A 13997-nucleotide genomic window follows, 5' to 3' on the forward strand; every position below is an offset into this window, starting at 1 on the left:
GTTCCACCCCAGGTTTCCCACGGCAAAGTCGCAGGAATTGCCCATCGTAAATCCATTTCCTGCGGCCGAAGGAACACAGAAACAACTCCAGCTGGTGCTTCCCGGGATGGTCCAAGGTAAAGGAACTGGGATTTGCCCACAGCCCCTGCCTCCATCCTTGCCCCCTTCCCCCCGCTCCCCCCACTACATTCCAAGCACAAAAAATTCACTCTGAAGTCTCCCTTTCTCCTCATCCCAGCCTCCTGCTGTCTCTCTCAGTGTCCCTCACCTGACCGAGACCAACTATGTTCTCCGGCCCTTTCTTATGCAAAGGATCGGTACTCCACGGCTGTAGTAGAAGAGTTTATACGAGTACAAAAAGAATTTCAAAATTAGTACAGAAGTCATTCTTCCCCAATGAGGTTGTGTGTTAAAAATGAGTGGCTTAACTCTTAATTCTTAACTCTCAGATGTTACAGTTGCAGATGGAGTTGGAATTTGAGACCAGGAGTCTCTGCTGCTTGTACTTTGAGGAGGGAAGGGACGGACAAGGTAAGAAACATCCTGTGTAAGGCACAGTCAGGGTTATGCGGCCGGCTCACGAACAGCTTGTGGTTTAGGCAGTGCTGTAGAATGAAGAAGGAAACTCGCAGAGAGGAAAGAAGGCGTCAGTGCTGAGCGGAGCAGCCTGTAAGAAAAGGAGACTGTGTGGTATTTGAAGGTGCCTATAAGGGAAGGAATCAGAACTGGGGGCAAATAACTCCATTCAAAGGATGTATGCAGAAATAGTAATAAAAGACTCATGTTGGTGCCAGTCGTGTTCATCTCCACAGAAATACTACACTCGACCTCTACTCTCGGGCTCCCACCTGGAGCAAACGGAGCAGCTGGAACTGCAGCTGCTCCCCATCCACCGGCACCGCAGCAATTGCTCACGGCCAGAACGTGCCGCTCCCTCGCTGGGCGGCGGCGGGAGGAGCTGCCCTGCCCCATCCCGCTCTGCCGGGCCCTGCGGCACCGGGCAGTGTCCCGGAGCTGTCCCTGGCACAGACACACGCACGGCACTGAGCCCAGAGCGGCTCAGCTGGGGACACCCGAACGGGAGCGGCCTTGGTGCCTGGGTGGCTGCTGCCCCGGCCACAGGGGACAGGAGCTCTCCGAGTGCACCGATCCCTCGGGGGGCCCTCGCTCGCCTCCCAGCCTCTTTGCCGGCGCTTCTCATCGGGCAGCGCTATCGCCGCCTCAGCAGCCCTGCTGCTGCCACGATCCCTCCATGCCCAGGCTGAGCACGGACGGCTTCAGCCAGGCCCTGCTGCAGGAACTGGACGCCCTGCGGGCACTGCAGCCCGCCCTGAAGATCGGCAACCTCCTGGAGCATGACGTGCCGCAGGCAGGGGCCATGGCCCGGCTGCCCTGCCAGAGCGGGCTCCTGCAGCGGGGGCAGGAAGGCGCTGCCCTCCTTCAGAACACCTTCCCTTCTTCAGGAAAAGCCCTTCAACAACCAGAGCCATTCCCAGCCCAGCTCGCAGTGCCGGGTCCTGGCGTCTCCATTTTCCTCTCGCTGTTGCTGGGAACATTTGTGTGCATTTGGAAGTTCCAAATAAAGACCCGAAGACAATACTAAACAATCTCCCATGTTCTTATCCCTGATCACACCAATCCTTTTTATATGTCCTTCCTTCCAGTTTCTGCCCCGCTACCCCAGTGAAGGGCTGATGTACCCGGGATTCAAGTGCCTGTTCCAGAGTGAGGTCCCAGCCTCAGCAGTGAATCTCTGACAATATTCTGATGAAGGCTTAATAGGATAAAATGGAAATTCCCGATGAAATTGAAGAAAATGCCCACAGTGAAGCTTTTTTCCTGCTCTGCTGTAGAGGGAGCGGTAATCTCTGTGGACAGGGCCATACCTCCCTGGGGACAGGGCCCCACCACACTGCCACACACATGTCCCCAGGGCTGGGGCATGGCCAGGGAATCCTCATGGCACCGTCTCCAGGGCGCTGCTGCCGACATCATCATAGTCCGAGTGCCCCGGGGGCTGTTCCAACGGGTCCCTTGTAGATCCTGGGACACTTGGAGGGGAGGAGATTCCACCTTGGGGACAGCACAGAAAGGTGCCTGAGGGGGGGCAGGCAGCTCCGTGTCCCCTGACAGACCCCACCTGGGCTCTGACCACAGCACCCATGGATCTGCTGCTGGCTCCCTGCCCGCCCCCACAGCCAAACCCTGCCAGGGAGTGGCTCTGCAGAGGGCACAGGGCAGCTGTGAGGCCTCTTACCTGTGGGGAGGACACGATCCACCTCTGCTGTGCCACTCCCTTGGACACGTCCCCAGTGTCTGGAGCAGGGGGATCCTGTGGCACATCCAGGACATCGTCGTAGTCATCCGGGATTCCTTGCTGGGGCCAGGCAGGGGGTCTGGGAAATGCAGAGGAATCCATGGCAGTGAGCAGCAGCTCTGGAAGGGGTCTGGCTGTGCCATTCCCTCTGGCTTTCCCACCAGGGATGTGCTGGTGACTCGGGTCCAGCAGGGAAAGGCAATGCTTCACTGCACACTGACAAGGGGAGCACTTGTCCCCTCAGCTCCCCAGCCCGGCTGTGTCCCCTCCCCTGCTCTCCCGCTGCCTTCCTGCCCTGGGGCCCCACCTGGGGCTGCCTCGGTGTCACTGCCCTCCACGCTGTCCCCGCTGGAATACGGCAGCTTCTTGATCCATCCCTGTGACAGGGAACCTGCAGGGGATAAACAGGGACATGGGGGTGGCCTCAAGTGGCACCGCAGGTGACAGAACCTCACACCACACAGCGTGGCTGCTCTGGCACCCAGGGGACACCCCGGCCCATGGCCAGGAGCCACTGCAGGGACACCAGGGCAGGAAGGCACTCAAGGTGTGCCCTCACTAATGCTGAGTAGAGGGGAAGAATAACTTCCCTGCTCCTGCTGGCCACACTATTCCTGATCCAGGCCAGGATGCCATTGGCCTTCTTGGCCACCAGGCCACACTGCTGGCTCATGTTCAGTCAGCTGTCCACCATCACCCCCAGGTCCCCTTCTGCCTGGGCACTGTCCAGCCACACCATGCCAGCCTGTAACACTGCAGGGGGTTATAGTGGCCAAAATGCAGGACTCGGCACTTGGACTGATTAAACTTCATCCCATTGGACTCTGCCCATCCCTCCAACCATTCCAGATCTCTCTACAGAGCCCTCCTACCTTCCAATAGATTGACACATGCTCCCAGCTTAGTGTCATCTGCAGATTTACTGATGAAAGACTCAATATCCTTATCCATGTCATCAATGAAAATATTGAACAGAACAGGTCCCAGCACAGAGCCCTGAGGGACACCACTGGTGACAGGCTCCCAGCTGGATGCAGCACCGTTCACCACCACTCTCTGTGCCCAGCATTGCAGCCAGTTCTTAACCCAGCCAAGAGTGCTCCTGTCCAAGCCACGGGCTGCCAGCTTTTCCAGGAGTGTGCTGTGGGAGACAGTGCCCAAGGCCTTGCTGAAGTCCAGGTACACAACATCCACAGCCTTTCCTGCATCCACCAGGCGGGTCACCTGGTCTAAAAGATCAGGTTGGTCAAACATGGCTTAGCCCTCTGTCCTGCTTTAGGGGAAATTTGGGAGGAAACCTCTGAATGAGGGACCTCAGCTGGCTCGCGGAAAAAATACTCCCTCAGAGAGAAGTGGGAAAAAAGCTGCTTATTTAACTGACAAAGCACTTCCAGCACAAAAATGAACAATACCAAGCAGCAAAACCTCTCCCCACTCTGAAGAGATGACAGATTCAGAAGAGTCCCTCTCGTGGGTTGCAGCCCGGCTCACTCAGGCTGTTCTCAGTCCCTCCAGTGCTGGGAAATGCTGTGGCCCAGGCCAGGCCTGGTGTGCCACAGGTGTGAGCCCCCGCTGCTCTTCTGGGTATTCAGTCCAGAGCAGCTTTGAACAATTCCAAGAAAAATGGAAAGGAACAGTCCAGATGAACTCCTTTGCCTCAGCTAGCCAGAAAAACTAACTAAAAGCAAAAAGAAGATCTCTCCTGCCATCCACTGCAGACAACATGGTCTGTGTGAAGGAGGCAGGGGAGCAAGTGCAGTCTCTGATAACAACACTGCACCTCTTTCTCTTGACCTTCACTGCTGGAACCAGACTTAAAGCTGCAGATTTCAATATTCAACACCAACAGACGATTTGAGGATACAAGCATCATAAAGTCACCCAAGACATTCAACCCCTCATCCCCATATTGTTAGATTACTACTATATCTATAATATACTCTAATTCTATAAACACATACATCATACATGTGTATAATATAATATATATGACATCCAATAGTAACATTTACATATCATTCTCACCCCACAATCAGATCTCCCTGAGGTACACATCATGTTGTCCCATCTTTCTGCATTATCCACCATGTGCAACCTGGTCCCTGAGCAAAGGCAATCCCAGGAATGGGTTTGCCTGTATCCAAGGCAGAATTGATCCAAGCTGTTTTCCCAAACAAACCTCTGACATGCACTCCTGGGGCTTTATCTCCATCTGCTGTATGCAAGGACTCAGACTGGGCAGGGCCTGCTCGGTTGGTGGAACCTCGGGTGTTCACTATCCAGGTGGCCTTTGCTAGATGCTGCTCCCAGCTCTTGAAAGATCCCCCACCCAATGCTTTCAGGGTAGTTTTTAACAGTCCATTGTACCTCCCCTCTTTGCCTGCAGCTGGTGCATGGCAGGGGATATGGCACACCCACTCAATGCCATGTTCTCTAGCCCAGGTGCTTATAAGGCTGTTCTTGAAATCAGTCCCATTGTCTGACTCATTCTCTCAGGGGTGCCATGCCTCCAAAGGACTTGTTTCTCAAGGCCCAGGATGGTGTTCCAAGCAGTGGCATGAGGCACAGGGGAGGTCTCCAACCATGCCATGGTGCAGGAAAAACTGGACTTCTGGTCAGCAAATCAATATGATTTTGCAGAAGCTGATTTATTGTTTCTAATTCACCCTAATTATACATTTCTAGAACCATCACCCACGTGGGGACACACTTTACAATTACTAATTTTAGGAATATTGATCCACCCATTCAAACTCCTGAAAGTCCATCATTGGTGGGCTTCAGGATCTTCACCTCCATTATCTTGAATCTTCTCATCTTGGTATTCTGTGTTTTCAACTTCTTCTCCTGATTTAGAATAGTTTATGTTCCAGCAGCCTTGGGGTTTCAACAAGTTATTGAAAGTCTCCCAGATTTTCTCATACTGTGCACCTGATATAAACACTGGTCTAAACTAAGAAATACACAAAAACACCTGGCGTGTGAAAGAAGCGTGTGAATGGACAGCAAAATATGCAGAAATTACTGAAGAGCAAAACATAGGGACTAAATATAGTTTTTGTCTGGTGCACACACACAAGGCCCAGATTTGTACAGACATGTCCACCGAGGTTTAAACCTTGTTCAGCATTAAAACAATTTCCCCTTCTTTTTCTCGCACCAGCCAAATAATCTTTGCTAACATATCATCTTATCTTATCGTATCATATCCTTATCAAATCCTTATAATATTTTATCTTATCCTTATACTATTTTACCTTATCCTTACACTATTCTTTACATTATTCTTATACTGTCTTATCTTTTATTCTTTATATTATCTTATCGTATCTTATCTCATCCTATCATATTCCATCTTATTTTATCTAGCGAATCATTAACTTTATTTATGGAAAAAACAACTTCCTAATAACCAAGAAATACACCAAAACCCTTTTGATTAAATCAAGCTCACTTCAAAAATGAGTCCATCTGTCATATTGATAGGGTCCAATTGCCAAGTCAAACAACTCGAGTATTGTTTTGATGCACTAAACACCTGGGTCTGATGGCATTTTCCCATCCAGGTAGAGCCAGGATGTGGCCAGAGCCCAGGCCCTAATTGGAAGTGAATTCCCTGAGAGATTTCTTTAAAAAAAGCCAAGATTCTTAAGAACACAAGCTACAAGCAAACACCTCAGGGTGAGAAAACAACCGAACTTCTTCAGCATCTTGTTCTCTCTGAACTTTTTCCTCAGGCTTGTTCTCTCTCACAAAAACACACAAGATCATCAGTTTAGAGGAGGCTTTCAATGAAGCTTAAATATCATTACTTGAAACTCTGAAAACACTGAAAATCATGAGACAACAGAGAGGCAGCCTGAATAAAAGAGATACATATGCAACTAAAAAAGACACAGAAAAGATCCTGAAAATGGCACAGGTCTCATAGATAACTACACCAAGAGATGTTAAAACACATAAAAATGCTGGCTGTATATACAACAAATACAACATCAACATCATGAGTTTGCCTATTAAAAATTGATAAATTCACACCATACAATTAATACTGTTAATTATCACTTCAGTAGAACACAAGCACTTAAGAGAACTCAGTTAATCAGTATTAATTCCAAACATAACTGGCACAAAAGTTTGCCTAAACTCAGTGACACTGAAACTTAATAAAATGAAATCTAACAGAATTAACTTAATAGAACTTAGCCTTAGTCAATCTTAACAGAACGTATCTGGGCTCCAAAAAACCACCCGTGAAGGAAGAGCTCCCTGAACCAAAAGGACGTGAACGTTATCTGCCTGCAAATATTCTTGTGTATATAAATTTCTAATTATTATAGTAAAAACCAATACCACTATAACTGTGCTGCAGTGCACTCGGATAGTTTGAACTCCTCAGTTAAACCCTAAAAACCCACTTTAACCACTAACCACGTTTAACTGCCACCCTCTCTCTATTTTTTTTTTTTTTAATTTTTTTTTCCCCGTCGGGGTAGGAACCGCGCCACTGCGGGGGAACACTGGAGCCCGCGCCGCCGCCGAGCATCGGGCTGGAAAAGAAACCATCCCCAGCATCATGTCCGGGGTAGCGACCCCCATGTCCAGAGCTCTCTCCGCCCGGCCCCGGGCCCCCCTCCCCTTTCTTCTGCTGCACACGCTCCAAACTAACACACCCAAAACGAGGGTCCGACATTCTCCGCCTTCCTCGGCACGGCCCGAAACCAACAAACTTTCTCTCGGGACCTGTCCCTGCCGGGAAGCGAAGCCGGTGCGCTCCGCCTCCCTCTCTCCTCCGGGAGAGCGGCGCTGCGGCACACGCAGCTCTGCCGGGGGAACAGCTGTCCCTTCTCTTCGCCCCCGCCAGCAGAAGCGGTCGGGCTTTTCTCTCTCTCTCATCTGTTGATCGACTGCAGTTCTTAGTTGTGCTGATTCTCTCTCTCGCTGCCGGGGCAATCGCTCTGCATGCGAATATTCGCGATCTACATTTGAATGCCTGCTCTGTGACTGTCCTCCCGGGGCTGCTGGTAACTCTCCAGGGGACACCACGGGACAGCCCGTAGGTTTTTCTGCCTCCGATGTTGGCAAGGAAGCATCTATTCCTGTTTTTTCTGATTCCAATACGGACTGTGGGTCCGCGCTGTCACTGCCCGAGACCTCCCGCGGAGCCTGCAACACTGCTTCGGGGATTGCTGATGGTGAGGACAAAACCACTGTCTCTTCCCCACAGAGCACTCTCGTACAAACGCCGAAAGGCAGCCGCAGGGTCGCCCGAAATAAATCCTTTTCCCTGACCCCATCTAAATAGGCTTTTTAAACTCTCTGGGTCGTACTACACTGCTCTCACAGAGAGGATATGCTGGAGGATATTTAACTTGGTCTGCATTTCTTGCTTTTCTGTCGATAATAATTTCTCCATCCCTCCAGCCCCAGCCGCTCCCCTTTACCGTAGCTCTTCGCTGCTCTGCGCACGCTTTTCTCTCGGAGCTTTTCTCAGGAATTCTCTGCGCCCCGTGCTCCTGCTTCCTTCCGAGCCGCCCGCCGGAGTTTTCTCTCTCCCGTATTCTTGCCATTCTCTTGGGAGCCGCACAGCGACTCCCGCCGCTGCGGTCCCGCCGCAGCAGCCGCGACTGGGCTCCCGTGTCTTCCGATGCGCGGACCCCCTTCAGAGCCTGAGTCTAAAGAGTTACAGTTCCATTCATGCACACGATGTGCACGGTATATCACGTCGTCGGGTCACCAAATGACGGGAAAAACTGGACTTCTGGTCAGCAAATCAATATGATTATTGTTTCTAATTCATCCTAATTATACATTTCTAGAAATCATCCCACGTGAGGACACACTTTAAAATTGGTAATTTTAAGATATTGATCCATTCATTCAAACTCCTGAAAGTCCAGAATTGGTGGGCTTCAGGATCTTCACCATCTCCTGTTATCTTGAATCTTCTCATCTTGGTATTCTGTGTTTTCAACTTCTCTCCTAATTTAGCAGAGTTTATGTTCCAGTGGCCTTGGGGGGTTTCAACCAGTTATTGAAAGTCTCCCAGATTTTTCTCATACTGTGCACCTGATATAAACACTGGTCTAAACTAAGAAATACACAAAAACACCTGGCGTGTGAAAGAAGTGTGTGAACGGACAGCAAAATATGCAGAAATTACTGAACAGCAAAACATAGGGACTAAATATAGTTTTTGTCTGGTGCACACACACAAGGCCCAGATTTGTACAGACATGTCCACCGAGGTCTAAACCTTGTTCAGCATTACAACACAGTGGTGGCTTCCCCCATGGTCAGCACGTAGCGCTTGCCCTGGCGGGTCTGAGGCAGTGTGATGTAGTCAATCTGCCAGGACTCCTGTACTTATATTTGGACCATCGCCCCCCATACCAGAGGGGCTTCACCTGCTTGGCTTGTTTGATGGCAGCACACGTGTCACAGTCATGGATAACCTGAGAAATACTGTCCATGGTTAGATCCACCCCTCGCTCTCGTGCCCACTTAGAGGTGGCACCTCTGCCCTGATGACCTGAGGCATCGTGGGCCCAGTGAGCCAGGAACAACTCTCCCTTGTGCTGCCAATCTAAATCTATCTTTGACACCTCTATCTGTGCAGCCTGATCTACCTGCTTGTTGTTTGGTGCTCCTCATTAGCTCTACTCTTGGGGACATGGGCATCTACATGGACTTTCACAGGTAGCTTCTCTACCCAGGTACTGATTTTTGGCTTAGTTTGGTTTCTACATCTTTTAAAACCTTTTCTAAGCTGCATGAGGGGTTTTTGTTGCTTTTAGTGGAAATGCACTTAGAATCAGGAAATTCTGTTTGTGGCAATGCAGGGCATGGTGGCAGGACAAAGCTCCATGGCCCAGCATGGGCTCCAAGCAAAACCAGCTTTCCTGCCCCCAGGAATCTGGATCAGTGGCAGGTGTGGATAAACACTGAGGGGCCTGAGCTGTGCAGAGTCCCCATTTCTCAGCAAAAAGGTGAGTTCCCCCTCTCTGATTTACCTCACCATCTCCATAGGCTGCACATGATTTTCCTAGGGAAAGAGTAGGAGTTTAATGCTGAGGGAGTCCCCGTGCTGTAACAACACAAATATCAGAGTGTGTGAGTGGCCCAGTTAACTGTTATCAAAGTGATAAAGAAGGTAAATTAATATTTATGCCACAATAATTTGACTCTCCTGTTTGTTGGGTTGATGTGGCCAGAAATGTGTATTCTATCACCGTCTGCTGAAGCGGGTGGGGCAGTGATTTCCTTATCTCTGTGGCACACACTATCTGCTGCTGGGCCATCTTTAAGACAAGGTGAGGCAATCATCTTTATCTTTTCCACAACCCATCCTCCCTCCAGGAAGATATCATCTCCTGCTGGCACATTAAGTCCCACTGATCAGTATTACTGGTGAAATTACATCATCCCATTGGAAGACGCGCCAGCCAGAGGGAGGAGCCAAGCCTTTCCTGCCCAGATAAAAACTGAGATTTTGGACAAGTTACCTTCTCTTCAATGGATTCCGAAAGAAAACCAGACCCTTTTTTTCCACATCATCCCTGGACCTTCAGAGGAAATCTGCACCTTCTACAGGAGCACTGCTTCAGCTGAACCACATCTGCCACTGCGGGAGGATTGCAGCCACCATTTAATGGGACTGCTACCAACACCCTGACTGACAGGGTGTCAGCTTGTATTCTGACTCTGTCAGGGTTGTGATTGTTCTTTGTAATACTGCATTTCTTTTTTAATTTTCCTAGTAAAGAACTGTCATTTCTAATTTCCAAATCTTTGCCTTAGAACCCCTTAATTTCAAAATTATAGTAATCATTTGAAGGAAGAGTGTTAACATTCTGCATATCTAAGGGAAGCTTCTGCCTTTATTGGTAGACAGCTGTCCTTTAACCAGGACACCAGAGACTGCTGGTGTACCAGGGATGGAAGTGCCTTGGCCCGAGGGAGGTTCCTGACTGGGCAGTCAATTTCTAAATACTCTGGGTTTTAATAGGATAAAAGAGAAATTCCCAGGGAAATTGAAGAATATCCCTAAAAAGGAGGTGTTTCCCTGCAGAAATGTATACGGAGGTGTACACTGTGTAGGCAGGACCACCTCTCCCTGGGACAGGGCCCCACCACACTGCCACAAACATGTCCCCAGGGCTTGGGCATGGCCAGGGAATCCTCATGGTGCTGTCTCCAGGGCACTGCTGCCGACATCATCATAGTCCGAGTACCCCGGGGGCTGATCCAACGGGTCCCTTGTAGATCCTGGGACACTTGGAGGGGAGGAGATTCCACCTTGGGGACAGCACAGAAAGGTGCCTGAGGGGGCAGGCAGCTCCGTGTCCCCCCTGACAGACCCCACCTGGGCTCTGACCACAGCACCCATGGATCTGCTGCTGGCTCCCTGCCCGCCCCCACAGCCAAACCCTGCCAGGGAGTGGCTCTGCAGAGGGCACAGGGCAGCTGTGAGGCCTCTTACCTGTGGAGGACACAGATCCACCTCTGCTGTGCCACTCCCCTGGACATGTCCCCAGTGCCTGGAGCAGGTGGATCCTGTGCCACATCCAGGACATCGTCATAGCCATCTGGGATTCCTTGCTGGGGCCAGGCAGGGGGCTCTGGGAAATGCAGAGGAATCCATGGCAGTGAGCAGCAGCCCTGGCAGGGGTCTGGCTGTGCCATCCCCTCTGGCCTCCCCACCAGGGATGTGCTGGTGATCCTCGGGTCCAGCAGGGAAAGGCAATGCTTCAGTGCACACTGACAAGGGGAGCACTTGTCCCCTCAGCTCCCCAGCCCGGCTGTGTCCCCTCTCCCCTGCTCTCCCTGCTGCCTTCCTGCCCTGGGGCTCTACCTGGGGCTGCCTCGGTGTCACTGCCCTCCACACTGTCCCCGCTGGAATACGGCAGCTTCTTGATCCATCCCTGTGACAGGGAACCTGCAGGGGACAAACAGGGACATGGGGGTGGCCTCAAGTGGCACCGCAGGTGACAGAACCTCACACCACACAGCGTGGCTGCTCTGGCACCCAGGGGACACCCCGGCCCATGGCCAGGAGCCACTGCAGGGACACCAGGACCCGAAGGTGCTGTGGGGCTGTCAGGCAGAGCCTTCACTGCACACAGAGCTGGGGCACAAGGGCTGCACCCACCTGGGCCACTGGGCACCTCCTGGTACTCCGGCATGGCCGTGTAGTCCAGCTCCTCATAGACAGCGTTGGAGATGGCATCTGCAGCTCTGCCATGGCCTGGAAACACAGGCAGCATTTTCCTGGGGCCCTGGGCACGGTGGGTGCCACCAAGATCACCCCTGCCCATCTTCTGAGCTGTTCCACAGGTCAGGAGCCCCTGGAACCCCAAACCGGGTCTGTCCGGCCCCCACCCACCAGGACCCACCTCGGCGCCAGGCACGGGCACGGCACAGCAGCACGGCCAGGGCACCCAGGGCCAGGCACAGCAGCGTCCCCAGCACCACGCACAGCACAGTTGGCACAGGCACCGACCCCACGCCCACTGCCAGGGTGCTGCTGCTGGGGACACCTGTGGGGACACAGGCAGGCAGTGAGGGGAGGGGGATCCCAGCCAGCCCGGGCTGGGGGATGCAGGCACGGGCAGAGCTACCTGTGCTGCTGGCACCCTCCGGATATGGGGTAGTGTCTGTCTCGGTGCTGCCATCGCTGTCCTCCACACAATCCACGTGGGCGTGCCCGCCAGCGCCGCAGCTCTGCAGCTGCCAGGGTGCCGAGGGGCACCCCCAGAGTGAGCGGGCCCCGTCCTCGCAGCCCACCCAGGCCAGCCAGGCACGGGACGCCTGCTGGCCGGGGACGGCCGACAGCCAGCCCCGGTGCCCACAGCCCAGCTGGCGGCACACGGCGGCGGGGTGCCGGTGCTGGTGCCGTTGGAGCACACGCGGCCCCAGGTGCCGTTATAGGACACCTCCAGGTAGCCACGGCAGCGCCCACGGCCGCCTGCCAGCCGCACCGAGATCTGCTCTGCAAGGGATGCACCGAGGTCACAGCACGGCCACCAACCCGCCGGGGCCTCTGCCGGACCCTGATCTGGCCGTGCCCGCCACTGACCTGAGCACACGGCCCCTGCCCCAAGGCCGCGCCCGCACTCGCGCTGTTCCGAGCGCCCGCATTCCCAGAGAGACTCCTCGCTCCCGGAGCACTCGGCCATGTACGGCCACAGCGGCCCCGTGCCGGCACCGAAGCGCGCCCAGCTCGGCGCCTCCAGGGCCGTGCCACAGCCCAGCTCCCGGCACACAACGGCAGCGTCCTGCAGCTCCCAGCCTTCCTGGCACACGCTGCTCCAGCTGCCACCGGAATAGACCTCCACGCGCCCGGCACAGCGCCCTGAGCTCCCCACCAGCCTCACCTGCCGGCTGCCTGCGGGCACGGAAGGACCGGGCTGGGCTGGGTGCCCGGGGCACCGGCACCTCCAGCCCTTTCCAGGACACTCACTTGAGCAGACGACGACCATCTCCTCAAAGCTGCTGTTTCGTGCAGCGCCCATCCGTGAGACATCCTCCATCTCCTCCCGGCTGCCATCCATCTCCTCAGTGCTGTTACTCAGCACAGAGCCCATGCCCGAAATGTTGTCCACCTCTTCAGTCATGATGTCCCCCTTGCTGTGGCTGCTGTTCAATGCAGCGGCCGTTCCCAAGGCAGTGTAAACTTCCTTGGGCATACCACAACCCAGCACCCCACACACCATATGGACATCCCATTTCTTCCACTGCTCCAGAGGCACACGGCGCCAGACCGGGCTGGTTATGTTCTCCTCCAGCCGCCCATCGCACAAGCTCTGACCGCCCACCAGCGAAGGGATGGGACGGAGTCAAAACCTGCCAAACCAGCAGCAGAGCCATGGCGCTGCGGCTCAGACAGCAATCCACTCCAAAATAACCCTGCATCTTCTGACCCTAATTCCTGGGCAGTCCCAAAAGCCCTAGAGGCTCCTCCCGCGGATGCCTACACACCTGAGCAGCTGACAGCAGCGGCGTTCCCGGGGGCACAGGGCGGCTTCCCCAGCACAGACACGGGGCACTGGCCCGGGTGCCGCTCGCTCCCGCTGCAGCCGAAGGTGTCCGGCCGCAGCGGCCCCTCCCCGCTGCCGAAGGAGCCTCCCGGGGGCACGGCGAGGGCGCGGCCGCAGCCCAGGTGGCGGCACAGGACGTGCGCATCGGGCAGCTCCCACTCGCTGGCGCACACGGAGCCCCACGTCCCCCTCACGGCCACCTCCACTCGCCCGGAGCATCCCGAGCTGCTGTTCCCCAGGCGGAAGCCCGTGTAGGCTGCGGCAGGAAGGGCGGTGAGGGCGGCCATGCCGCACGGAGCCCAGGAGCCCCCGCTGTCCCCGGCACTTACGGGAGCAGATGATGCTGGCACGGCCGCTGCAGCCCTGCCTGGGGGCCGGACGCCGGGCACAGGCGCTCAGGAGGAGCTCGGTGCCATTGCACTGGAAGCCCCCGTCCCAGAGCGATCCCGGTGCCGCCCCAACCCGGCCACTGCCGCCCATGGCGAGCGCCTCATCACAGCCCAGCTCCCTGCACACCACCTGGGCCGCCTTCATGTCCACCTGATCCTCACACACACCAAGCCAGGCCCGGCCCTGCCGCACCTCCAGCTGCCCGGCACAGGCTCCGGCACCTCCGACCAGCCGAGAAAATCCTGCAGGAG

The 13997-nt window shown here is 54.3% G+C and overlaps 1 protein-coding gene across 1 annotated transcript in view; it reads right to left on the reverse strand.

Moving 5' to 3' along the window:
• Positions 1 to 13997, reverse strand: part of LOC130253630 (uncharacterized) — a 112372-nt gene that overhangs the window by 81435 nt on the left and 16940 nt on the right. The window contains 15 exon segments of the mRNA XM_056492352.1: positions 1274 to 1408; positions 1967 to 2073; positions 2625 to 2708; positions 7009 to 7258; positions 7762 to 7992; positions 10552 to 10615; positions 10800 to 10938; positions 11172 to 11255; positions 11469 to 11564; positions 11713 to 12195; positions 12198 to 12308; positions 12396 to 13122; positions 13240 to 13247; positions 13298 to 13612; positions 13686 to 13988. Of these exon segments, the coding sequence (XP_056348327.1) occupies positions 1274 to 1408; positions 1967 to 2073; positions 2625 to 2708; positions 7009 to 7258; positions 7762 to 7992; positions 10552 to 10615; positions 10800 to 10938; positions 11172 to 11255; positions 11469 to 11564; positions 11713 to 12195; positions 12198 to 12308; positions 12396 to 13122; positions 13240 to 13247; positions 13298 to 13612; positions 13686 to 13988 (3137 nt within the window).

Source organism: Oenanthe melanoleuca, chromosome 5 (assembly GCF_029582105.1).
Source record: "Oenanthe melanoleuca isolate GR-GAL-2019-014 chromosome 5, OMel1.0, whole genome shotgun sequence".
Lineage (NCBI taxonomy): Eukaryota > Metazoa > Chordata > Aves > Passeriformes > Muscicapidae > Oenanthe > Oenanthe melanoleuca.